The 27,361-nt window shown below is 42.1% G+C and overlaps 1 protein-coding gene across 2 annotated transcripts; it reads left to right on the top strand.

Annotated features, from left to right (window-relative positions):
- The first annotated feature begins 720 nt into the window (after positions 1 to 720).
- On the top strand, positions 721 to 26,953 carry jph1a (junctophilin 1a). 2 transcript variants are annotated; one of them, XM_026364053.1, is made up of 7 exons: positions 721 to 825; positions 928 to 1,442; positions 3,259 to 4,027; positions 18,470 to 18,588; positions 24,540 to 25,273; positions 25,729 to 25,822; positions 25,984 to 26,953. In XM_026364053.1, exons 2-6 carry the CDS (start codon positions 1,064 to 1,066, stop codon positions 25,807 to 25,809), a joined length of 2,082 nt encoding a protein of 693 aa, XP_026219838.1. In that variant the 5' UTR covers positions 721 to 825; positions 928 to 1,063; the 3' UTR covers positions 25,810 to 25,822; positions 25,984 to 26,953. The 2 variants fall into 2 exon arrangements, with proteins under 2 accessions (XP_026219838.1, XP_026219839.1); XM_026364054.1 differs by having other exon boundaries at positions 25,929 to 26,953.
- The last annotated feature ends 408 nt before the right edge of the window (positions 26,954 to 27,361 follow it).

The following is a 27,361-nucleotide window of genomic DNA, read 5'->3' as shown; positions in this document are numbered from 1 at the left end:
TTTCTACACTGCACACCGGACAAACCTTAGCTGTGCAATGACAGCATTTTCCCAGCAGAGGTCGCCATATTTCTTTCTGTTACATTTCCAAGTTCAAGAAACAAATAAAACAAACAGTTATATTAAAGGTTATTACTGTCACACATGGACTTATAGTAAATATTCATTAAAAGCAGTTATATATCAGATACATGACCTTTATGTTTAATAGATTTCAGAGATAGTATGACTTCATGTCAGACTAAAGTGCTGGAGATATTTCTGATAGATGACACTATGGATCAACTAAAATACTTTCTGCATTTACGCACTGGAAACAAAAAACAAAAACGTTGTGATAAATCTTTCTAAAATGCCGAAAATACATCGGCTACTAAAGTTTTCATTAAATGAATGAAACTCTTGGCCTGGAGTGTGTGTCAAACGTTAATGGACACATCAGGTGACAGACATGTCCACCAGGTGAGTCTGCTGTGAGCTCTGAACCTGACTACAGCACCACATGGAAACCTCACCTCCTCATCTCCTCATCTCCTCACCTCAAACAGACAGACTCTACTATTCTGTGGATATTATGGGGTGTTGTTATGTGGGATCTTGTGTCCTCCCTATGTTTGGCGGCTGTGCCGCGGGGTCAGGAGGAGCAGCTCCTTTTTGAAGAGGGGGGAGAGAGGAGAGGAGTGGGAGGTCCCTGTGGCGTGACGTCGCCGTTGGCCCGGTGTCTTTCTTCAGCAGGGACTCGGCGCTCGTCTCTCTCCCTCTGTGATCAGTGGGTGAGAGGGGGGAGAGAGCAACACACAGCGGAGAACTCGGCGTGCGCCTCCGGTAAATGACAGCCACCGTTCATGCCTTCTGTGTTCTTACATGTCAGTGTCTGGAGGTAGCAGTCCACAACCCTCATCCTCCTGTGTCTTGTTTTTTCTGTAGTCATCATCTTGCTGGCTCATCCTTTCATCACACCACCGATCCTGGACCCCCCCCCCCCCCTCCTCCCAACCTCGGTCCTGGAGAAGCCTGAGTCTGCAGCAGCGCACGATCCGCTTAATTTCTAGTGTTTATCTGGATGACGGGCGGCAGGTTTGACTTCGACGACGGTGGCACATACTGCGGGGGGTGGGAGGATGGCAAAGCCCACGGACACGGCATCTGCACCGGACCCAAGGGCCAGGGCGAATACGCCGGGTCCTGGTCGCACGGCTTTGAGATAGTAGGGGTGTACACCTGGCCTAGTGGGAATACCTACAAGGGCTACTGGTCCCAGGGAAAGCGACATGGGCTCGGTGTGGAGAATAAAGGGAAGTGGATCTATCGCGGAGAGTGGAGTCACGGTTTCAAGGGTCGGTACGGAGTCCGGCAAAGTCACAGCACACCTGCTCGATACGACGGCACCTGGAGCAACGGGCTGCAGGATGGATACGGGATCGAAACCTACGGTGATGGCGGTAAGAGCCCGGGTCCTAAGTACAGCCTAGTGTTTGTTTAACGTGTGTATCCCTTTAACTGCTGCAACTGAGGATATGTTATGCGCGTAACTGATGCAGGCTAATAAAAATATCAGTGCATGAATCTCCATTAGGTATGAGCTGAGTCCAAGCTGAGTTTGCGCACTGCGCACCGCCCTCTACAGAAATATGACTTACAACCCTCGTAGTCTTAACTTGTTGGATGCTGCTCAAGTTAATGGTTCCGCTCATTCCGAGGCACATCTCATTTGGCACGTCTTGTTCCGGCACTGGGAGAGAGTGGCTGGCGTTGCCAGCGCAGTGGCACCATGCCTCGTCTACAAGGAGGTTGGAAATCAGTGCAGATCAGTCTGTTTGGAGCCAATTATAGCCAGACTATCACCTACTTCTCTGTAATTTTCACATTTGGGCCTAGAGCGCACCAACACCTCTCATTAATGGTCATTACTAAGCGTGTTTCCAACTTTCACCATTGAGTTTTTTTCTTATTGGATGATTTGTTCAGAGCCTTAATAATAAAACTTAACACTAACACTTTTCGTGGTTGCAAGCTGGACTCTTTGCAGCTGTGTTAGGTCACACACAGAACATCTTTACACTTGATGAAAAGTCAGTGCAAGGCCTTGCACAGAGCTGTGATCTCTTTAATTGTGTGTTTGCAGGTTTAATTTGTCAGACCGAGATGATAAGATCCCAAGTGACCTAAAAACACAAATGCCTGAAAGTATGGGCCTGTTGTGTATTACAGAGAGTCCTTAGTGGTTATAAAATATTCAAATCACTCAGGATTTGTGAGCATCGTCTCCACTAACAGCTGCCTTATGGTGCACAATAAATGCCTTACACATGATGGTTTCAGAGGGCTTGGGAAATCAGCTGATCCTAGAGGATCTACAGAACATCTGGCTGTCTGACCCTGCAGCATCCTGATAACTTGATCTGCAGGGTCACCAAATTGAACTGCAGCGCAGAGCCAGCCTGTTAATCTCACACTGTTTATCCATCTAAATTCCCTCCCAGGCTTCTATATCATTTTCTGTTAGAATCTGACCATTATAGCTTATTTCACAGAATTGTTCAATGAAATTCGAGCTCTGGATTAACAAGCCTTTCTTCCTGTTATGATCAGAATTGTAATATGATGTTCTGAAGAAGCCACACTAGGCCATCACATGCTTACTGGGCTCAGCAGCACCAAGTGGGATTAATGAGGCATTCCTCTTATTATGTGACTCATAACAATTCCCAGTCTTCAGAGACAAACGGGTGGTGGTGAATGTGCCTACTGTCAGTGGGGGAGTTAGTGGCTACTCGAAAATAGGCTCCTAGCTGAGTGATTCACAGTCATCCCAAGTGATCCTCAGCATCAGTGCTTTAATCAAGTCTCTGTGATTAGGTTAGTTATGCTCAGAGCCCCAGATCTGTGGGGAAGAAAACATTTCATTAGCTTACATGCTCCGCACCCCTCCAGCAAGGTTCCTGTGTGTTCCCATATGTAACGCTGTTTCAAGGACTTAGCGCTGACGTAGAAAATAAATGGCCAACAAAACAGAGAAATCATAGAAACCTCTTCTGTAAAGGAATACTTGAATTCATTTTTCTTTGTGTGTTTCTCATATGGTTTGTAGAAAACGGAGTCCATAGGCATACATGTAGACACAGAAAATCTAAAAGTAGATAGACAACGCTTCATTTAAAGGGGCCACATGGTAAAACTACTGGCAACTATTGCTTTCTAGGATGTGATATATGTTGTACTACTACACCTCTTGACCCATGTCTGCATGTTCCTTAGGTACCTATCAAGGCCAGTGGATGGGTGGGATGCGTCATGGCTATGGCGTGCGTCAGAGTGTTCCCTATGGCATGGCTACCATTATCCGCTCACCTCTCCGTACATCTCTGGCCTCTCTGCGCTCTGAGCAGAGCAATGGAACCGTGCTCCAGGATCTCTCCTCCCCTGCAGACACACCAACAGGCAGCCGCGGGGGCTTCGTCCTTAACTTCCACTCAGACAGTGAGGTCGTCACTGGCAAGAAGAAAGGTCTGTTCCGCCGGGGTTCACTCTTTGGCAGCCTCCGGCAGCTGCGCAAGTCTGACTCTCGGACCTCAATCTCCAGCAAACGCAGCTCTGCGCGCAGTGATGCCACCATGAGCCGCATAAGCTCCAGTGACGCCAACTCTACCATATCCATCGGTGACGGCGAGCTGCCAGACGAGGACCTACCTCTGGAGGACCATGTGGATGCCACCACAACTGAGACATACATGGGCGAATGGAAGAATGACAAGCGCAATGGATTTGGTGTTTCAGAGAGATCCAATGGGATGAAGTATGAGGGAGAATGGCTTAACAACAAGCGCCATGGTTACGGGTGCACAGTTTTCCCAGATGGCACCAAAGAAGAAGGGAAGTACAAAAATAACGTGCTGGTACGTGGAATAAGGAAGCAATTGATTCCTCTTAAGAACCCCAAAACCAAAGAGAAGGTGGATCGGGCTGTGGAAGGGGCACAGAGGGCGGCAGCCATTGCCAGGAGTAAAGTGGAAATAGCAGCTTCCAGGTAATATGTTTATGTGTGTTGTGTGTGTACACAGGAGTGCACTGAGTAAACCTACAATTATTTGCACCAGCAGTTGCCAGTTTGACAAATACCTCCTCATCTTATTGAAGGCTCACTCTTGTGTAGGGGGAGTCCCATGACAACTGCTCCGAACTTTATTCATCAACAACAGTCAAGGCTTTTGTGTAGTCAGTGCGATCATCCCTGGAAAAGATTGTGTTTCTATTCTCTGCCTCTATCTTTCATTCCCAGGGAGAGGGGTCAGGCATCTTGTCTCCGTGTGTGTGTGTGTGTGTGTGCGTGAGAGAGAGAGAAGGATTTGTGTATCTGTGAGTTCCTGTGCATGAGCAGTATAGCCATACCTACGCCCAAGCCAAGTGCGTCTCTGTGCGTGTGCTCAATATTGATGCTTGCTCCTCTTGCCAAGTACTGCTCTGATGCGGCATCTGCTCTTTAACAGGTGGATGAGATGTGACCTTTTCATTTAAAGCCTCCCTCCTACTGGGACACAGTTCAGGGTACGCAGCATCCCTTTGACATCCTCTGGTTTCATTGCATCAGGGAATTATGAGACTGAAGAGTGCGACAATGTGTGCAAGCTGTGAAAAGGTCTCTATGTAATCATGAGTCTTTTTTTTCCTCTCAAGAGATGCACAGGAATTTGGATGTATGAAAATGCATAAACAAGGATTTTTAAATCTGGGATTGCCACATTGACGCCCCCACCAATGCCCTCATCAGATAACGTGCATCACTATGCTAACATGTTCACAACGTAATCTACAACGCTGATGTCTGGAAGGTAGACCAGCTATGCCCAGTTGGAACAGCACCATCCTTTAGCAGCAACCTCGCCAACGATCCTGCTGCATCGTACATGGGGGGTCATAATGACATCCTGGTTTATGGAGTTAGCATGATGCTTAAACAGGCTTATACCATTAGTTTGCATATATTTAGAACTGCAGCCAGTGATTATTTTTTAAACAATCTGAATATTTCTACTTTTATAAAACAGTAGGTTGATTACATTTTTACCCTTTGTTTATTAAAGCTAGTTTCACTGAGAGCAAGTGCTGATTTTTTTTTTTTTTTTTTATCTGTCCCACTCATACTTAATCTGGTCAGATATGCTCTAGTCTATGACTGCCCCAATTCTCTGTCAGTGGTGTTACTGGAGGAAATGTCAGGAGATCATCAAAAATATTATGGTTAGTTGTAAAGGAACAGTTAGTTTTGTCTGTACCAACATGGTGGACCGACAAACCAACTGCCTAAAAATACAGTATTTTGAGATTATTTTTACTGCTGTTTTAGCTACTACTTACTTATTCTTATGTATTAGTTGGTGCTATTATTTTACTCTTATTCCAGTATGTTGTAGAATACATTATAAAGTAAAATGCACAGACTCAATATTATAAAATCATGATTGTAAAATCAGTGAATAATTGTGTCACGCCTTAGAACTGAACCTCGGCATTTACAGAACTACAGCAATAGGATACTAGCATTAAATCCAACCTATATATACAGATTACATAAAATGGATTTAACACACTCAGCATGCTCACACTCCTATATCCTCCTTTAGTCTTTGTGTCAGTGAAAAAAGTTGACGTACTGTTAAAGAGAAAACTGGATAATGTGCCAAAGGAAGCGCCATCTGATCTCTTCTTCGCCTGTGCATTAAAGCAACAATAACAGCAGAAGGAAACACATGACCTAACGCATAGTGCTAAAGCAGCAACAGTAAAAGCATTCAAGCTGATACAAAGTGTTTATGGCCGCAAACAAGATCCCTTTCACTGCAGGGAGCGATCAAATTGCTGACTGGTACCCGCCACTCCGTTACGTGCTGCTAAAAATCTCAAAATAAGCTCTTCCTGACTGTAGTCAAGATCTTTTTCTAATTCCTGTGTTAGGCCAGAATGACAGGCAGTGGCAGTTGTACGCAGGTTATGTAAGTGTCTTTATACAATGGATGGCAAAAGATGCACTCGTATCGATCCAGTTCTGGTCATGTGACACTTTGTCTTTGAATATGGAGTGCACCCAGTAGGGAGGGGAGGGACACGGCGCTAGTAGATGAGACAGAGAATGCAAAAATGGATGGGAGGGAAAGAGTCAGAGGATAAATGTTGAATGGATGAAGTGGAAGATGCTGCAGCAGTTTTTGACCAATGGATTTCTGGGGAGTGGGCGGAAATTAAAGAGGAGGAAATGAAAAGGTTACAAATGGGACCCACCCAGCCCTCTTTTGTGAATTACTGTGCAGAAGAGCTATCCCATCAGCCTCTGGGGTGGAACTTATGACCTCACGCTTGTGAAGAGCCAATCAATATAAAGCTAGTGTGATGCAGGGAAGTGGAGTGGAGTTCTGTGTCCCTCATTCACAGTGTTGGCACCCTTATCTATGTAAAAGTAGCTCTTCTACACACCTCACACATCACTTCAGTATTCTGTGGTGCCCATGTCGGTATGTGTGTGTGTGGGGAGGGAGGGGTCAAAGGCTTGTGAACTGAGATAAGTGACTCCGTTTGCACCATTGACAAGTTTAAAGAGTCACAATGCTTCTCCTATAGCCTTTCTGTCACAGACAGCATTTTTGGTATCCTGGTAGTAGGTAGGTTAGTACCTGGACGATCAGGATGACAGACTTTAAAGTGTGCTGAATGCTAAGCTGTGCAGATCAACATGCAATTTGATTTGACTTGACTTTACTAACACATAATCTACAGTAATGGCCGTTGTTATAGTTAAATTTAATGACACGCCTTCTGCTATCTCATAATATCAGAAGCGTATGAAATGTCACTCAACACAATATCACTTGCAGGTTTGTGTAAATGTCTAGGTATTTCACTTCATATTCCAGTGTATTATTTGTTGATTTTCTATAATGTATTATCTGACCTAACTTTTCGTTTTTTAAAAGGCACATTGATCGAATAATGCCAATAGTCCATTAAGTGTGTGTTCCCATTTCTTAGCAGCCATTCATTATCTCTACCATAAAATTTGTTTCTGGTTTCCCTTTTCATCTTTCTGTCACATTTATCACTAGATTTCCATGAAATTTGCTTTAATGGTAGGAAGATTACATAATTGAGTGGAGCTTTTGCAGACATGACGTGCGCATGAGATGAACAATGCAGTTTTATAACAGTTGTATTCAGACATACAGATGCATTTTAAAAATAAACTTTATGTACATATTATGTATTGTGAAATGTTGCTGGACACTTATTTAATATTAAGTGTGATAGAAATGATTAGTATAATAGTTTTTTTTAGTAGTTTTAGTTTACTTGGACAATTTCTTAGCATTTATCACTGTTGGGACAGGTACCATTACCATTCATAGCCATCCCACCACTTTTATAGAGTTGTGTTTTATCCACATGTCTCTTTATCTTATAGTCAATTTTGTGATGTTGCTGCTAAAATTTAAAAGGAAATTGAATTCCTAGGGTGGTAACTTTTGTATTCTACATAAGAAGTTTGCAACACCTAGAAAAACATTTGGTGGACATGTGTCCATGCTCTTTCTCTCTCACCCTGTCTCTCAAACACACACACACACACACACACACGCACACACTGCATTTTATCTACATGCAGTCCCTTTATCAGAACCCTCCTCTCTCTACACACAGGAACACCTCAAGTAAATACACTAACACACCCGCACTCTGTTGGACAAATACTTATGGTCAGAGTACATGCAGCGTGTGCTTCTCTGCTAGTGTGTCAGCAGTGAGTACTGACTAAATAAGGCAAGGCATCAGTTGGCTTATCAGCACCAGCCAGGAATATATACCCGTCCCACCACTGATATAGCTGCTCACCATCTCATTCACACTCTCCTCCCTGCCAGATGTATGTGCGTATGTGTGTGTCTCCATATAAATGGGAGGCAAAGCTGCAAAGAGAATGGGAGAACCTGTATGTGTGTGTGTGTGTTTGGATGTGAGAGCGCTATCGTTTGGCAAGAGAACAGACGAAGTGTGTGCAATGTGTGTGGTTTGTTTGTGTCCAGAGGTGTTTGTTTATCACCTGTTGTTGGGGAGGATGGGTGGGGTGGGGGGCCTCAGCCACTGACCAGCTGCCCTTTTTTTAAAGGGAGTTATACATCACTCCGCATTTCAACATGTGAACAACATAATCCCAACACCCAGTACATCATTTAAGTTCCAGCTTGGCTGTCTTTCAATGGCACTGACTTTGCCTGCTTCAAATAGGAGCCGGGGATGGGGGGCGGGGGGTCATTTTTTCTGTGTCAGCACATGCACATGTTTTATCGTGGAATCTGAGCCACCTCTTATAGAGTTTCTGTGAGGTTCACCACAAACCTTTCTTAAGTACAGTAGGTCAGATTTGCCTCTTTATGAACTAGAAAACTAGCAGTGAGGTATCGAACATAAAGTAGCAGTAGCTGTGGAAAGGACTGTCAGCCGTCTGAATTACAAGTGAAGTTAAATCACATTTATTTATGACCCCGCATCGTATTTATGGCAATGTGATGGTGTGAGGTAGCACAACTTTTACTGCTGACAGAATCAAATGCTCATGCACACATAAAAAAATAGTGCCAGCTAATCCAAACGAAAGAGCTATGAATAGTGTAGCTGATGCAATGGCACGTGCATGAGGTAGTTGAGTGGTTTTAAATGACCGAGTGATCAAATAACAGCTTGTACTGTAATCTTATTTTGTATTTCATCATATTTTCATTAAATAACATGTTCACATAAAGTATGTCCACCAGGGGCAGTGTCACATTTCCACACGACGATTCAAATAAATCCAGAAATAGAGATTATGGCTCCATGTGCTGTTTATTTATAGTTTGGATTTTTTATATTATATATTTTGGCTCCCAACTTTATGACGTTCAGTAGCTCACTTCACATGTGGTCTCACACAGATTGGGAGGTGTGCACGTCAGTTCCTCTGCAAGCCTCTGAGACCTACAGTTACCTAAAACACCCTTCTCAGTGTGGGTGTTTACAGAGGCATAATTCTGCCTTAAGTGGAGATATAAAAGAAGGATGAGCCAATGCAGCTAAGTCTTTATTAACCTGTAATTAGTGCTTGGCAATTTGGTTGAAATCACACAGTATCTGTGTACCGACAGGCTAGAGAGTAGCTAGAGTGGAAGTTAGAGCAAAAATGCACCTTCAACATGTACTGTAGGACCTGAAAAAGAGTTGCTCAGTATCATTGCAGGAAGAGGATGAACAATACAAAATCTGCTGACTTTGAGGTCCACTGTGTGAAAGCTTTGGCCTGAAGGGAGTAGAGGCCTTTGGGGATTGGCTGTGTCTAAATGTGAGCGGCGCGCTGGGTTGTGCAGAAAGTAGTGGCAATAGGATTGGGTGTCATCAACATGCCATTAAACAATGTGGCTGTGGCTTGTCATCTCTGTGGGAATTGCACATATTTCTGCAGTTTCTCAAGAAAGACTGGGATGAGTCAGCCAAACAGGCACACAGGCACTGGGAGGAGTCGTGTGGAATTCAAGGTTGTTATAAAACGTTAACTCATGTAGTGGCTCACCTGCAATCATTAAAAATGTAGTACTAGTTGTACTTGATGTTTTAGCCACTCTTCTGTTTCCTCCACAATTACTTGACTTTGTTTGTAACAATAGCACATTCCCAGAAGATGTGATTCACCGCTTCCTTCCTTTGTTCTTTCAATCATGTCTAGAGTTAATTATGTATGTGATTGTGTATGTATGGTTAATGACAGTCAGACAGTCAGTGGATTAAATATTGTATTAGACACACTATGATTTGAGATGCACAGGAATAATGAGTGGGGGCAAATGCTGTTTCTGCTCAGTAAGCAAGAAAAGTCTCCAAGGATTTTTGTCTGTGTGCCTGTGTGTGTGTGTGTGTGTGTGTGTGTGTGTTTGCTGTCCTCCTGAGAATTTCACTGTGGCATGACATAATGTAAAAATTCCAAATGTTAATGCGCACTTTATCTTATTTAATATTGGCATTTAGGTCAATACTTAACCACTCTTGCAACATCTTAGGATATCTACTGTACTGTATATGCATATTTAAAAGTCAGTAACAATTACTGTACATCACAACTGAGTGGAAGGTTCTGCTGAAGGCGCCACAGCTGAATACCAGTGTTGGAATTAAGTTGTTGTTCATGCACTGACCTTCGCATGTGAATGAAATTATCAGTAGTACCACATATTTTTATTGTATTGCTGAAAAACATTGCAATGTATTGCTATTATTGTGTAATGTTTCATTATTGATTAATATATATGACCCTGCACTAGCAGCAGTGTTTTTGTTTTTTGTCCATCCCATTCTGAATTGGCACAAATGTCCACTTAGATTCAGATTCAGGGAAGAACTCACTAGATTTTAGCAGTCTAAGGTCAAAGTCACTGTGCCCTTATGTCTGTCCAATTTTCAACAACATAGTATCTCAGAAATGCCAGGAAGGAATTTTATTACATCTGTCACAAACATCTACTTGGACTCGAAGTGATTACAATAGGTGTCTCAGCACACATTATTGTGGTTGATGGAGTTCTAGTTTTAGTAAATTGTAAGGTTGAATCAGTTACTGAAAGTGCAGCAGATTAATGTACTGTTGATCAGTGAATTTGTTCTTTTTTTTAAATTAAATTATTATATTATATATCATATAATGTTATTTTAATATCTGAATAAAGTTCAGCACTAACCAAAATTATGTTCATTTAAATTTGAATTTAGTGGTGATATATGGTGACTGCAGAGGACAAACCTAAAATAACAACAGAACTAAAACTCAGTACTGCCATAATTCAAAAAAACATCTGTAATGCCTTTATAAGTGGCTAGCTGCCCAGCTACCAAACAAAAAACAGTTTGACTGTTTTGGTAATATCAGGTGATACATTTGCATCATGTCAATCTATGTAGTACTTCCAGTACTACTACAAGTAGTAGTCTCAAATTGTCTCTCTATTTATGCAAATTACTACACCCATTTAAAATGTATTGTTAGAGGCAAAGAAATCTGTAAAGTATACTTAATTCTTTAAAATACACATTTAAAACATGATAGCAACACTAATGGTAGCCATAACAGTAGACATCTGCTCATCTGACGCACAAACAACAGTTACGACTGTTTGTACCTGCTACTATAGCAGTGTGTCGTTAACCTCTGGACACTAATGTGCCCCGCAAAATCTGTTCAGCCACTGTGATTGACTACCTAGGCCGCTTTCACGCCAGATGTTCTTGGATTGGATTATAGAATTATCACTTCTCTTGTTGATTTAGAGTATTGCTTTTCCACATAGAATCCCTTCACGAAGCATGCAACCACGCTTGTAATTGCTTGCATAGATTATACTGTGTGTGACCGTGTTCGCGGTGCATTTTATTTTGAGGATGTAGTAGAAGGGAATCTGTTTAACTGTGACAAGGGCACAGTGCAGCGGGACATCACATCTATCGCTGTCACCGTTTCTGGATTATATCTTTCAAATGACAAACATATCGTCAGCATTTGCAGCTGACAGTGAGACGTAACTGTGTGAATTTGCTTTGTTGATTTCACATTTCTTGAAATAGCTGTAAAACATAGTTTGTATGATGACTGCATCCCAGTTTTTCAGCTGTGGGCAGATGTAACCGAACCCTAATGCTTCTTTTGTGTACATGGTTGTGCTTGAGAAAGTGAGTATGTGTGTAGACAGTGGGATGAATAGTGGCAGGAGATTGGAGGAGAGAGAGAGAGAGAGAGAGAGCACAGACCATAATTAAAACTATTCCTTAAGCTCAAGTGGTTGCCAGGCAATGTGACCTTTACTCACACAGGTTCAGCTTTGGCTGTTGAGTCTCATAGTTAAATGAGACACATCGGCACAGTGGCTGTTTGTGTGCGTTTGGCTGGATCCATGTTGTCCATCTTTGTTAAAGTGCATTTACATTCAACAAATTTGAAAAGAAAAACTTTTATCGTGCGTTTGTGTCCATCATAGTTTTGCGTACATGTGCGTGTATGTGACACTGTTGCCATATACAGTAGTGGGCTGTAGTGTGGGTGTGTGCCTTTGCAAATTCATTAATACAGGTCAGATGCCCAGTCGGACAGCTTGCTCAAGTGTCCCTGGTCGTTACCATAGTTACTACCTCACCACCGTCATAATTTTGTGATCCATTTGTTGATTTTTCTTTATAAAGTAGCAGAGTGAAGTGGCGCTGTTAGTTTAACACATTGTTGTTATTCATCCTTGAAGGCTTGTGTGTCATGTCTGATCCCTGTTGAAGATTTACAATAGATTAATGGATGATTACTGTGGAGCAGGATAACTGTTGTAGAATAGAAACACCGTTCATAGATGCTGTCCTTTATTCACACTGATTCTCCGATCCTCAGTAGGTGTCATTATGGCAGTAATGGTCCCTTTCAACTTTTCATGCAGATTTTGTTTATGCGTGTGAGTAAATTAGCATAAACACATTCATTTGCATGAGAGGTGGCTCGTTTTCCTAAGATGTAGGTCAAAACCTTGCATTTGTGCGTCTGCATTTGTATATGTCGTATAATGTTTGCATGGTCATCTCAAACCATGCATCAGGTGATTTGCATCAGGGGAGCATATGAGCATGTGTGTGAGTGTCAGTACTAGTAACCAGGTTACGTTGTCTGAACTGACTTCAGTGGGTTTCTTGTAATAATATTTTGTATAAAAATGTTAAGGAGATATAAGGAGAGAAATCACAAATATTTGAGGTTACGTTGGCTTTATTTGATTTGTGTTTTTGAATGAAGGCTACGTGAGATCTCAGTCGAGGGCTCGGTGCAGAGCTCCTGAGTAGAGAAAGCATGAGTGGGAGATTAGGTCTGTTTGTAATCCACAGTCAAAAATGTCAGTAGAGTATGGGGATTTTTTCTATTTAATCAAAACTGATTCTTCTCATTCTTATTCCCAGAAATCATATCAAATCTGTGCAACAGACTATGCATCATGAGCATTATTTCAGGATGAATACAAATGGAAAACTACATTTTCAAGTCATGAATGTACAGGTCAAATATTCCAAGAGGTGAAATTATATTATAGTCTGTTTTTCACAAATGTATAACCCTGCTACGCACAGCATGGTAACTGCAAACTGTGATCACATTACATCTTATGGCTTTTGTATTTAGTGTTGTGACATTTGTGTTTTAGTTTTTTAATTGACTGAGTGCACCATCATGTTGCAAACAACGTACTGTGTGTCGTTCTGGCAGTTTTATCAGGAATCCTAAAGAAATCCTCCGCTTGTGTAATCACACCCTCCAGATGGCTTGAACACAATGATAGAGGCAAGCTGGGAAAGAGCCAATCCAACATTATCACATAGCATGTCATCGCCAAACCGTATAAGCATAAACCACAATGTAGTTCAAAGTAAGATAAGTTGGTTGTGACCAAAGGAGAACGAGAGCTCACAGAGTTACCAGAGGTACTGTAGCTACATTATACAGCTGCTGCTGCTGCTGCTGCTGCTGCTGCTGCAGAGCTAATCAGAGCCACAGCAGCTTTACACTGTCACTCCAGTCTCATCAGGAAGTTGAATGCTTCAGAGGTTAACGTCAGCAAGCTCCTGTGGGACAACTTTGCGGAACCAGGGAGCGTGAACTGGAAAGAGAACAAACTTTAACTGGATGAATAACTGTCATATAATTCTGTAATATCTGATTGTATTTGTGATGCTGCTCTATCCTAAAAAAAAAACATGCATGAATGTGTCACTGCTCTATACGGGTAAAAGTGAGCTCTAAAGGTGCTGACAGGTGGCTTTGGACAGAGCCAGGCAAGCAGTTTGTGCTTGCTTCCACGTTTTACAGCAAGTCAGGCTAACCTTTCACCATCCATTCTCTCTAGCATCGTATTTAGCACACAACTATGAGAGTGGGTTTGGTCTCCTCATCAAAAACCTTGGCAAGCAAGCAAATAGGCATATTTCTCAAAAAGCCTAACATTGTTATACAGTGTGATGCATGTACTGTTTGCTCTAGGGAGTCTGTAGATACAGCCTAATGATCAGTGTGTCCCCAGCCTTTCTAGTGTGTCCTTTTCTTCTACACTCTGACAGATCTATTCATTACCAGACAGTTGTGTTTTGTTTCCTAGTTATTGTCTTGTCCTATTTTGTCGCACGCTGTCTTGTGTTTCCACCCTTGCAAGTGTTTTTCATATTGCCGCAACATGTGCAAGTGCCTGTACTCGTATGTATGCTTTTGTTCTGCTACAGTTCCCTGTGTATACCCTGTTCATACTGTGCTAGATTATTGATATGCTGAGCAAATACTTACATGTTCAGGTTAAATACGCAAAGAATATTCAGATGTCTCATTCAGGAACCATATTATTTTCCTGGGCATCCATAAGAACAGAGACAATTCAGTAGGCCTTAATGATCTTTGGTGCTGCTTTTCTATTTTTAGCATGTGTGTCTCTACTTTCCTGAAAGGAGTACAGAGTATAAAGAAGAAAGATGGGGAATAAGCCCAGAGCCCTGGCCTTCCATGTCACCAGGAGGTCATTATGTCAATTGATGAGCAGAACACTTACTGCTGTTGCTTACTGTCTGTTTGACCGTTTCCAGATGCTCTAATTACACACTGACATATCCTTAAGCAAAAAATGTCTGTCTCACATTTAAACTGCAGATTTACAGTTCAGACCCCGGTAATGTGAGCTCAAACCTCATCTGAGAATTAATTTTTGAAATATTTAATAGTAGTTTCGGGTAACCACTAATAATGTTAGTGCTTAATTCTGAATTAGCCCCAGACAGGAATTCAACAGCAAGTTTGCACGGCTATAAGAGGTGTGTGCAGGGCAAGCCAAGTGCGAGTTTGTGCAGACTTTATTTGTGCATCTGTTGCGTTCTGCTGGTTTGAACCCAGAGACTGGGTAAGGTAATGTCACTTGATGTATCCTTACATAAAGTAGAGAGGACACGCTCTTGAAACTGACTGACATTTGTTGTTTAGTTGTCTTTATTCTTGGACGATTGTCGAGTGTTAATGTTTAATACAAGACAGGGGCTCCTCTTCTCCTATATCTTATTTTACACTGTACCAGTCAGCATTCCAGTTACCAACCTTGGACCGAGGGGGATGGGGAATGGGTGAGTGTGATGGAGAGCAGGGAGATGCAGAAAAGAGAAAGAGCAGGGGGGGTCTACTGGAAGAGGCAGCTGGGGGCAGTGGCAAATGGAAGGTGCAAAACTGTGTTAGCATATGTGAGAGGTTCCTCAAATTTGTTATATCCTGGGGAGTGGCGGAGACTCTGGGGAATGTGCACACACAATCACACGTTTACACATAACAGGCACTTAATACAGAAACACACATACTGTATTCTGAGGGAGACTGGGGTATGAAAAAACACATGGGAGCTAGGGTTTGAAATTTAACCCTAAAGTAAAATTAGAGAGGCTGACGTGCATACCTCAGCAGTTCTAAATACCCAGGAGTCTTTAGAGGCGCAGTCTGTCTCACCCACCACTTCTGTCTTTCACCCTTTTTCATTCCCATACCTTTTCCCATAAACCGTTTTGTTCTTCATTATTTCGCTCTCCTCAAACAATCCAGACGTCCAAAGAGAGAAAAAGCATCGACCACACTGGCTGCCAAACTGACTGAACACTTTGTCACAGTAATGAAACAGCCAGGGATCTCATTAACCTTTCAGCATCTCTCAAACGGAGCTTCACTCTAAGGGGAACGGCTTCAAAGCCTTTGCTCCTTTCTGCAATTTGTCCAAATTTCTACAAACTGATATTTGCAAATATGAATTTTATAGATGAAAATACCTTGATTTTGCTTGGACCAGTCCTCAGCACTCAACCAGACAGGAGCGCCTGCAGAGCCCAAAACTAGACGTGAACAGGTGTTCCTTTATAATCAACGACAGATCAGCCACAAGCAGGGGGGCTGCAGACTGTCTGGCAAGTTGTAAAACTCAAAACTTTTCCAAGGTCAGTCGTGAGCTTGCATATGATTGTCTACTCAGCCTTGTGGCCTTGTATCTGTAATCATCAATGCAATCCATTACAATATCTCTCCTCAAAAATGTTTTTGCAAAAGTGTTTTGATTCACTCTCTCGTGTAAGCTGTCTGCCCATCGCCACAGAGACACAAAGTTAGGGCTAAGTGGTGTGCCTGCTGCAGCATTTAGCAGCTAAAGAGTCAGACATTCCCCTCAGAAATGGCAGAAGCTAAGACAGACCTGAAAGGAGAGAGGGCAGTAAAGTCATTGGCCGCTAGGAGTGAGTGTACGCAATGAAATTTGCCAATGCCGGGAAGAGCACCAACCCTTTCGTCTCTCTTCTCCACATGCCCATGTTTTCTCACCTTCTATTTCACTCTCCTCTTGTCCTGCTGCTCTATCACACCTCTACCCCCATCATTCTCTGCCTGTCACCTCCCACCACCAGACGCCATGTCTTCTAGCAGTCTGCATTACTTCCTCTCTCTGCCCGCTCTACCTCAAAGGGAACTGTTAATATCTTTAGGATATGTCCAGAGCATGCTGTATACATCCGTGACGCATTCATGCCTCCTTTTGCTTGGCTGCGCATTTCAGAAATAGAAGCATGTCTGTCTTTGTGGCAGCATGTGTGGCAAGTGGATGTCGGAAGTATGCATGTCAGTAGTGTGATGTAAGTGGAATGCTTTAATGACTGTGAAGTGCTCCCAAGTAAGACAATATACTTATATCTGATTTTAGCCACATGAGAAATTCCTATTTGTCTGTAATAACTGGTGGTGAATAACAAAGCATAGATGTGTTACTGTCTTAAAAAAAAATCTGATCTGAATATTTATCTCCAGCTGGTCAGTGGTTTCCAGAAGCCGTACTGAACATAAACACAACCTGAGTGTGTCCTTTGTCCATGGATGATGCAGGGACTTATTTCTGGAGGGGAAACTGTCTGTCTCTCCCACCAGCATATGGCTCCTCATGCATTTTAATATCTGAGCTTGTCAAAAACAGAACAACCCAAGTCCAAGGACAGAGAAGTAGTTGGAAAGAGAGACATCTGTCCCTCTTGGGTCACTCTTAACACAAAGACACGGGGAGGGAGGAGTTGGGATGTGGGGGAATGAAGGAATGCAGAGTCAATAGATGGATGAAGAAGGATAAAGAATGAGAGCATTGATTGAGTTATAGAAGTACGACTGAAAGAAAGCAGAGAGGAAGATAGATGAGTGATATTAAGCAGGGCAAGAGGCAGAGCTGTCCATACTTAATGTGACACTTGGACAGGCCATCTGGATCTTTGCATGTAATGTTGCACTGTCGTGTATTGTTTAAGGGTTCCGCTCACTATCTGTTCATACATACAATAAGTGACTCATCCACTGGCTTTAAGTGATGCTTTTTTGTATTGTTGCATAATTAGTTGTTTATTTAAAGAAGTCTGGTGGGAGCAGGAAGACACATCCTCCTTCCCCAGTGCATGAAGTACATTCCTGTACCTCCCACGCTCATGACTCTCAGAATTTGACTGTGCATGTGCAACTGCATGTATACATGGACTGTATCGGTTGGACAATATCTGTTTGGTCTGGAGTTTTCAAGGGATTTGTTAAGCAGGTCACTCCACTAGCCTCTCTCCGTCTCGCCATGGTACGCTCCGCCATAATACCACTCAATGCTAACGCTAAGCTCAGAGTGATCCCAAAATGTATTACTCATCTGCCTTTTGGTTTTTGAGCATCAGCATAGAATAGTAGATGTAGAAACCAACTTTTGTCATGCTTGTGTATTATGTGTTATTTTTTTCTCTTTGTTTTTTGTTTGTTTGTTTCCTGTAGATGAATATTGTGATGATATGATATGATATATGATATGATATGATATGATATGATATGATATGATATGATATGATATGATATGATATGATATGATATGATATGATATGATATGATATGCAGCATCATATGCGTGTTTACTTTTGTGTGCCTTTTGGACTCCTCTTCCCTGTGGTCCAGCATCAGTGCAGTGCTCCAGACTGGATTAAGGTCTTGCTTGGATGCGGCTGATGCTCTATTTGGAAAATCGGGATTTGGATTTGAGATAGAAGCACATGGGGAGGTGTTATGTTATGCCCAAGAGGGACAGGCTGAGTGATATAGCTCAAAGATAGGGACAGAAAGCATGGATGGAGATGATGGATGGAGAGAAAAGGGGGTAAAAGGAAAAGAGAAAGTGTCACGATGACATAGCAGCAAACTTTTTTATAATGAGTTATTATAGAAATATAGAAATTTTATGCATTTGCTACACTCGTACATACAGTATGTGAGGAACAACGGGCTTCAACCAGCCTACCAACAGTATTTTGCATTGATTTTCCTACTCACCATATTATTCTAATGTTGTTTTTCCTTGTGTTCCCACAGAACAGCCCATGCCAGGACGAAAAGCGAGGCTGCAGACCAGGCTGCTCTGTCGGCTATACACGAGTCAGAAATTGCCAGGGCAGTTGCTAGGGAGCTCTCCCCCAATTTCTACCAACCAGGTAACCTGTTACAGCAAGGTTACATGCATACCACAGGTCTATGTTGTGTAAATATGTCCTTGCCAAGTAGCCTCCAAGTAGTAGCCTCTCTTGATACTTTCCTGCTGAGTAAGAAGCACTTAGACTGCAGGTGCATTGAAGGGCTGTGGAGGTCAGATGTCTTCATTCCACTTGAGGAACCACAACGGCTTCACTATGTCTATGTCTATGACTAAACATGACTGACCCAGAGATGGAGTTGCATTCAATGTTAAGACCGATGCCTGAAGGGGAACTCTAACATATTAGTGGCTAGCATCTGATAGTAGGTAATTGGGCCAACAAAGCTTTTTTAAAATCCCCCCACCTCAACCATGTTTTTTTGTTTTAGCTACACCCAAAAACGGCAATCTGTCCTTTCAAACTGCTATGTGGTGAGCAGTTCTTTGGGGTGCTTTGTATAAATAATACACAGTTACACAAAGAGGTGTTTGTTTGAAGCAGAATACAGTATTGTGGCTGGAAGGGTGTATGCCTTGTCTCTACTATCACAGGCCTGTTGTAACAGTTGTTATTTTTTTAGTTCATATCAAACTTCTGCTTAAGTGGAATGTAGAAATGGCTTTCAGGACTTTGAGTGGTACTGAACCTACCAAGAGCTCTCCTCTTTCTTCTGCATGAAGGTTTAACAGGCACACTGCCACAGTATATAACTACTCACAGCATAGGATGTTGACCTAACTCTGTTTAGGTCATTTACAGGGTAAGCTGAGTTTTACAAGGCAATACCGGACATATAATACTGCATAAATAGTGAGATCATTTTTCGTCAAAAAGCAGTCCAGCAGGTGGGGTCAGAGGTGAAACACAAGGCCACAGAGAGAGCAACATCATACAAGGATCTTGTAACATTTGGTTTTTGATTTTGCATTTTTCCATTCTGCTGAATCTGCAACATAATGAAGCATTTAGAAATACTTCTATATATAATATATGCTAGGTTATAGGGTGGTAGTTTTTTTGTTTATTTTTATTGTAGGGTGTACACCAGCCTCTCCTCTCCCACTGCGTGTTATATATTTAGGGCTATGAGCTAGCCGACCTTGGGCCCTTGCCAACAGCCACCACAAAATAGTGGGTGACAAATAGATTGACAATGGTACCCATTCAAGCATGTCCCTCCACTAAGCCAGAGAAATGGTCAGTCCTGGCCAGAGACTGCGGCTTGTTTGTGTTGTGGAAAATGATGGTCATTCTTGGCAGGCCCAGTGATCTCTGGGTTCACAAGTCTGCAAGTGTTCTTGCCTTATAAGTCAGATCATGAATGAGGGAGTGGATGATGTCATAATCATTTACAGCACCAGGTGACAAATACTATTTGAATGTGTGGGTATGTCTGCTTTGGCCAACTAAAAGTCAGACACCTGTAATCGGCCAAACCTTTTTTCCATATTTGACATTACTGTATTAATTTGTAATTTGTGAAGGTTTTGTATATGTAGATCAAAATCTACCAGATTGTAAGAGCAGTTTGTGGGATCAAGAATCATGAAGCCTCCATTTTTGGTTTGTATATGGTACATGGTTTGTACTTGTCTGTCCTAAATGTCCTGCGACCTATCATTAAAAGTTACTTGCTTACTACTTTTAACGAACTAACCTGGTTTGCCTCCTGATTGTCTACATCTACAGTGGAGATATGCTCATGTACCCTCATCCCTCAGCTTCTAATAAATCCTCTAGGGTAACAACTATGGGTCTAAACCCCTTGTTGTTTGTAATTGACATTTCAGACTCATAGCAGATTATCACCCAGATTGGAAGTGTGCACTTCAAAAGGAAGGAGAGGGTCATAGGGAACAGGACCCTGACCTTTATGATTGGTTCACTCACAGCACCCTGGAGGGGTAGCAGCAAGGGTTAGCTAGGTGTGGCCTGTAGCTGTGACGTTAATTGGGCTATATTTGCCAACGTGTGCTTGCTGGGGTCTAATGGAGACATAGCTGAAATCCTTATGCACTGAGAGGAGCCCAGCTCTACACTTGCCCCTCTCTGGGGCTGACACAGAGCAGCTGTCCCTTCCTTCAGCCAGTCACTAGAGGGGATGGGGGGGGGTTGGAGGATAACAGAGCCCAGCAGGGATCCCTCACTGCCCTGTTTGACCCAGTCAAGGTACACTCAGGCTAGGTGAAACCATAAAAGCCTGGATCTGTCAGTGCTGAAAACCAGACGTGAGCAGGTGCTGCTTTAAATCATAGTAGCAGGTGTTGAGAAATATGTTTCACGACAGTAGTTCTAAAGTTATCCTGCGACTTTTCATGACTTTCAGGTATAAATTCCCTGATTAAATCTAAATTAGATTATATAAATTCTATATTTCTTTCTGTGTTGGCCCTTCATTGTATCAGTAAAACTCAAATCTTCTTATAAGGTCTTACTGGATGAAAAGAAAGGCAGTAGAAGAATATCAAACCTGTAAAAACATTCATTTATAGACTGTATGAGGAAAAAGGAGATCGGAAGGCTCAACTTTACATAGACATACAAAGCAAAGGAAGACAATGCTTACATTCAATCGTACCCACAGGCAATGAGGCATGGTTTATTTATATGTCTGTGTGTTTGAGAGAACCTATGTGTATATACTGTATGTGCATCATGTGCAGTAGTACACAGTATATTGCCAAACTATGACTGCTACCCCTGCCCATCTGCCAGTGTGAGTAGGAGGAAGAAAGTCTAAAATTGAGTCTACAAATTGAGTCATGAATCTTAAATATGAAAGTGTAAAGAGCATGCTGAGATTACAACCCACAGAAGTAAACAAGTACACACACTCATCGGCCACTTCATCAGGTACCTGTTCAACTGCTTGTTATCACAGATATCTAATCAGCCAATCACGTGGCAGCATCTCAGTGTGTTAAGGCATGTAGACAAAGTCAAGATGATCTGCTGAAGTTCAAACAAAAGGTGAATTAAGTGACTTTGAATGTGTCATTGTTGTTGGTGCCGGTTTCTATTTTAGAAACTGATGATCTACTGGCACCTTGGGCTTACCAAAGATGGTCTGGCAAAGAGAAATATCCAGTAAGCAGCAGTTCTCTGCTGGAAATAAGCGGCCAGGGTGGTTCGAGCTGATAGAAAGGCAACATTAGCTCAATTAACTTAATAACTAGAGTATCTCTGAATGCACAACACATCAAACATTGAAACAGATGGTCTACAGCAGCAGAAGACAAGGTGTTGCTCCTGTCAGCTAAGAACAGGAAACTGAGAAACAGTACCTGAAAACTGTACATAAATAGAGTACTTGAATAAATGTTATTTAGTAGATCTGCATCTGTGCATCGTATATAATACAAAGGCCTGACAGCATCATTAGCTGTCTTCACTCATAAAGCTACAAAGGCCATAATTTGTCAGTGTTGTTTTAAGCACTCATAAAACATTCAAGAGGTTAAAGAAAAATATTTCTTATGTGGCCAAATATTCCCTTTCAGTGCTGTGTTTATAGTATTAGATCATAAGGTACTATCTCAATGAATTTGCAGTTGAACCCAACAACAGCAACAGATGTGATAGCTGAACATACTGTACTCCTTTCCGCCAGACACACACACAAACACACGTACACACAGTCATGTGTGCACTCATACGTACAGGTCTCATTGAAGCTCCCCTCCTGTTACCGCTGTTCATCTCATATTAAGGTCAGCTGAGGTCAGGCTGAGTCTTAAACAGCTGATCTATTGTGTTTTGTGCGAGTATGAGATTGTGTGTCAGTGTGTGTGTTTTGATAAGCGTGCACTGGCAACCTGCAGCTTGAACAAAACACTGTATTCTCATATTGTCAGAGAGACAATGATGACGGAAACAGCCACAATACGCATTAGCTTAACTGAATTAAAGAAAATAATTATGCACATATGTTGAAGTGGGCAAATAATGCTTTTAACTGCTGTAACTCCGAATCTTTAGCTCCACTTATTTGTGTTTGTGTTCAGTATTTTAGTCCTGGTCTGGACTAAACCACAGTATGTCCTATTTTAGTGGCTCTCTCTGGAAGACTGCAGACTCAGCCCAGTTGATCAATGTTCAGATGAAAGAAACACGAGGGGCCACTTGGGTAATTGAGTCTCAGTACATGTTCCAGCTGACCTGGCAGGATTCCTTGGTAGAGTGCATCTAATACATATTCACTCACTCATCACAAGTGGATCTACACAAGCTCAAATATCAACAAAAATAGCTATTGCTAATTTCATAATATGTGTTTTATTGCTTGAACTGTGGTGATTTGTGGAATTTAACATGGCTACTATAGAAGCCCTGTCTGAGCGAGAGGCTGGGAGTTGGTTTAGTGCTGCGAACCATTCAGAAAATGCCTGGAACCCATTTCAGGAATCTGTTCCCAAACAGTGTGGAATTGCTCAGGCCCGCCTACGAAGCCCAAACTCTTATTAGGTTTTGGTGTGAAATTAAGATCAGCAGATATGTTAAGCCCTGCACATGTTCAAATGTCCACCAGTGTCTTTGTAGTGGGTCTTATTGGTGGGGCTGCTTATGAAACTAATTAGAAATGCCATGCAGGTGAAAAATACTTCAGGCTTAAGGCTTGAATCAGTTAATTAATTTGCATTGAACTAGATTGTGCAGACTCACTAGATGTTATTCTGTAAGAGACATTTCACTAATGCTTTCGATTGACGTGTGAGATTAACCATTTTCCAGCTCAATAACTCAGTCAATATTGAATCTATCAACATAAGCATGATGATGCATTCACCATGTTCATAATCGGAGTCTAATTCAACATGAATTAGATTCATATTAACTTACACTGACTGGCAGTATGGTGTCTAATGGGTGGCAAAACAGTTCAAGATTAGTAAACTGTCTTCAAGCGTGTTTCTTCTACATACAGTATAAAATGTCTCTTTAATTTTTCTCTACCTCACGGTGGTTTTATTTGAAGCAGAGGACATTGTTTTGCTCACACTACCGTATGTGATTCAAACAAAGCAGCATTGTCCTTGTCTTAATCGCTGACACTCTGTAATTTAGGTTTGGTGAAAAAAACAGGCAAACAAAGACTCTGATGTGTCTAATGCAGTTTTATTCAGAAGAGAACAAAGGACCAGCTCAATTGTAAAACAATTTCTCACATGCAAAGATATATTTATATTCAGATTCAGGTGATATTGTGTACACATCACAGGAACTAATGTTCATAATGAAAATTCAAAACAAGGTAAAACAATAATGCCATTCTGTCTATTTCTGTAGCAATAACAGTCATTTGAAACCGTTTGTGTGTACAAGGAATCACAAAAGAGTTGTGGCTGCATCTTGGGACCAGCTGTCTTTATCTCTATTACTCTATCTGTTGATGGTATCTGAAAGATGCTTAACATCTTCCCAGATTGTATTCTTTAGAAACAGTATGTTTACATATAATTGTCGGTCACAGAAGAAGGATCCCTGCTCAGTTCCTTTTCCTGAGTTTTCCTGTAGTTTGTCCGCATCCTTTTTGAACCTTTTACGAAAATCATATTTATTGATAAAAGAGAGTAACTGATGATAAAGGTCACCCTGCAGATGATGCTTCCTTTGTGCAATGATGTTTGTGACGTCACCCTGCATTAATTGGTCCTTTTCACTCTGTTTCCCTCTCCTCTCCTTTCCTCTGTTAATTTTTGCAGAATGACTGCATATGTAATAGGGATTCATGAATATTTTATGTGCAAGCTTAACAATGCTGAAGAGCCAGCTATGTAAAACTCAATGTAAGATCAAAAATAGGAGTTAATGTGAGAGTTAGGAATGGTCTACTTATTACTTTTTCCTTTTTCCTATTACCTATTATTATTTCTCACAGACCGTGGAAGCATCTTCAGATGTGTTCTTTAGTCTTTTTTTCTCCTTATCTCTTAATTTCTTAATGTGTGTCACCTCTCTCACCCCCGCAGGACCTGACTATGTAAAACAACAGTTAAAGGAGCCAGTTGAGATTAAAGAAGTCCCAGTTGAAAAGAAGAATAACTCTCCAACAGATTCGCCACACTTTTACCGTAAAGGAACCACTCCTCCACACTCCCCTGTGGTTAGTCCTGGAGGCACACCTCCCCCTTCGCCTCAGTCTAGCAAGAAGAAAGGTCAACTCGCCAACAGCAGCAGCCGCAAAATCAGCAAAGAGGAAAAACCTTCCCGCAAGATAAGCAGACAAGAAGAGAAGTCAAGTAATAGAGCCAGCAAGGATGAACGATCTACTAGAAAGCAAAGTAAAGAAGAGAGGCCGTCTGTCCCTGACGGACCCAAAAGTTCTAATGTGCACACTGAGGCTCCATCTAAGATCAGTAAAGTTCAGCAGCCTACCCCAGCATCTGCTCCTCCACAGCCTCCTGCAATTCCAGTCAATGGCGAGCTCCACACTGAGTATCATAGTTATTATGTCAAGGCCCCTTCAAGGGTCCCTCCACCCCCGGACCCTGAGGAGTATCTAGAAGAAGAGCCTAGTGCCCTGGCTCTTGCACGTATGCCCCCACAACCTTCTAAGTCTTTTAGTCTCCCCACTCCTAAGCCAGCCTCCATAGTAGAGAGCAAGAGTGACCAGAAACTCAGGAAGCAGGATTCCCTAAAGCCAAAGAGCCTCACAGACACTAAGAAAGCCAGTATGGAGATTGCAGAAGGTGCAGAAGAAACAGTAAGTGTTGAGGAGATGCTCTGTTAGCACAAAGAACAGAAAGAGGGAGAAACAGCAGGGCTGACTCTGTCTGAACATTAAAACATGGCGCTGATGATACCTACAGCTCACTAGTCAACACTTATATATGACCTCATTTTGTGGGTGACTGTTTTGTATTAATCTGTTATTTCCTGGATTTTCTTACCTTTGACAGAGCTTGGTTAGCTGTTTCCCCCTTTCCAAGTCTTTCACTTGAGCTAAGCTAAAGAGGGGAGTCTGCATGCTACATTGTGGTATTAATCTTCATCATCATCATCAGACAACATTAACTAAAATGTTTAACTGTTCCTATCCACTTCTTTCTGTTCACGTGGTTATAGTACCTGTGATTTGTGAACAATATGCAGTAGAGATCTGATGTTCTTGTTGATTATCTGAAATCTGATCTTTATCACCATGTTATTTCTTTGCAGGGTCCTAACTCCATCCTCGTTGCTATGGTAATGCTGTTGAATATTGGCCTTGCAATTATATTTGTCCATTTTCTGACATGATGCTGTTTCTCAGGTACGTTCTTTGATTTTCTTGAACACTTTTACTCGACCTTATGAACTAATCTCTAAACACCAATCTGCTCGTTTGACTCACATCTCGTGTGTCCTGTGTGCCACAGTGTGCGCCTGAAATGTGACAAGCAGCCACATGAATCCAAACACTTTATGTTGCAGTGAAACCATGGCAACTGGCACAGTTGCATCGCCAGTCTTGAAAAATGAAAATGGCGCCGGTCAGACACGGGGGTGGCCGTAGGTGTTTTGGAATCAGCGTGACACCGAAGAGAGTCGGGAGGAAGGCACCAACCAACCTGCCAGGGACCTCCTTTATGGCCAGCCCCGTGAATTAGCACTCCTTTGGCTTCTCTAAAAGCTGGGGTGAAATGTCGTGTCTTGTGAGATTTTTTTTTTAAGTTTAAAAATGCAGCCAAACATACACAGTCTGAAAAAAGAAGTAATTGAAACCCACACGTGTGCTGATCCAAGCACTGGTCTCTGTAGCCCACTCCTGCTGCCTTGGCAGAGATAGGGGCTGACGGACTTTGCTGGATGAGAGTGTGGAGATGCACTTTTAGATGACGGGAGCAAACAGCTGCCTTTCTATTTTGCCGTCTGACGTTTTGATGGGGAGATGTGAGCCCGGCGGCCTGAAGGGGGGAGGATATCTGCTGCGGGAGTATGCTCGGGTGTTCGGAGCATTTTCCGGGGTTCACACCACTCTTGCAACAGGAAACTGGGCTCGGCCGTCGCCAACAGTCAGTGCTAGCACGGTCACTAGCCAGTCTTACTCTGTTAATCCAATAATCACTGTAGCTTTCTTAAGCTCTGTCCATTGTAACCCAGGATACACTGCTTTGAATCACTCCCCGTGCATGGTGCAGTTTTTGTTTGTTTTCTTTTCTTTCTCTCTTTTTTGTATTGTAGCTTTGTCCATTGTTGTTCTCAGAATGTTGGTTACCTGTGGTCAAATGCTTATTGTATGTTTCTCGTCTTGGGAAATGGGTAAATAAATCTGTATTTCCTTTTATTTTGAAATTCATTTCAATTAATATCTGACACACTTGAGTTGCAATTTGACACCACACATTCACCTTACTGAAAGTGCAATATGTTTTATTTTTTCAAAGAAAAGCTTATAGTATATTTTGCCAAAAAAAAGAGGGGTTGTATATTATATAAATTCTATGTTCCGTCACTTATAATTTGAATATACATTGACTGGAGAGAGCATCGATTACCAGCTGGCTTTGTGTTTGGGAAGCCAGTTCCAGTTAGCTTGCTTTAAAGCCACCTAGCATTGAAAGAGTAAAGTAATACATGTCTTATGTTACTTATTCAGTTGAAAGGAAAATCATTTCATTGAACTGCGACACATGCCTAGACCATTTTCCTTTCAGTGTACCGCTCTCGTGCAAAGAGGCCCAGCAGTGCTTGCATGCTTATGACACTGGATCTGAATGGTCTCGTGGACAATGATAGGTGAACATATTCAGGTTTCGGCCATGGGAAATGTGGCACCAGGGAGAAGAAGAAATGCCTTTAAAAGTCTTTA

The sequence above is a fragment of the Anabas testudineus genome, chromosome 2, assembly GCF_900324465.2.
Source record: "Anabas testudineus chromosome 2, fAnaTes1.2, whole genome shotgun sequence".
Classification (NCBI taxonomy): Eukaryota; Metazoa; Chordata; class Actinopteri; order Anabantiformes; family Anabantidae; genus Anabas; species Anabas testudineus.
The sequence above is the reverse complement of the archived record's forward strand: the minus strand, read 5'-3'. Positions and strand labels throughout refer to the sequence as shown.

What these genes read in the sequence shown, in the direction of transcription:
- jph1a (XM_026364053.1), top strand. Translation starts at nt 1,064, where the DNA reads ATGACGGGCGGCAGGTTTGACTTCGACGACGGTGGCACATACTGCGGG. An exon ending in CCCCAATTTCTACCAACCAG is followed by an intron (nt 18,589 to 24,539) that starts GTAACCTGTTAC and finishes TCACCCCCGCAG; the next exon opens with GACCTGACTATGTAAAACAA. An exon ending in CAGAAGGTGCAGAAGAAACA is followed by an intron (nt 25,274 to 25,728) that starts GTAAGTGTTGAG and finishes ATTTCTTTGCAG; the next exon opens with GGTCCTAACTCCATCCTCGT.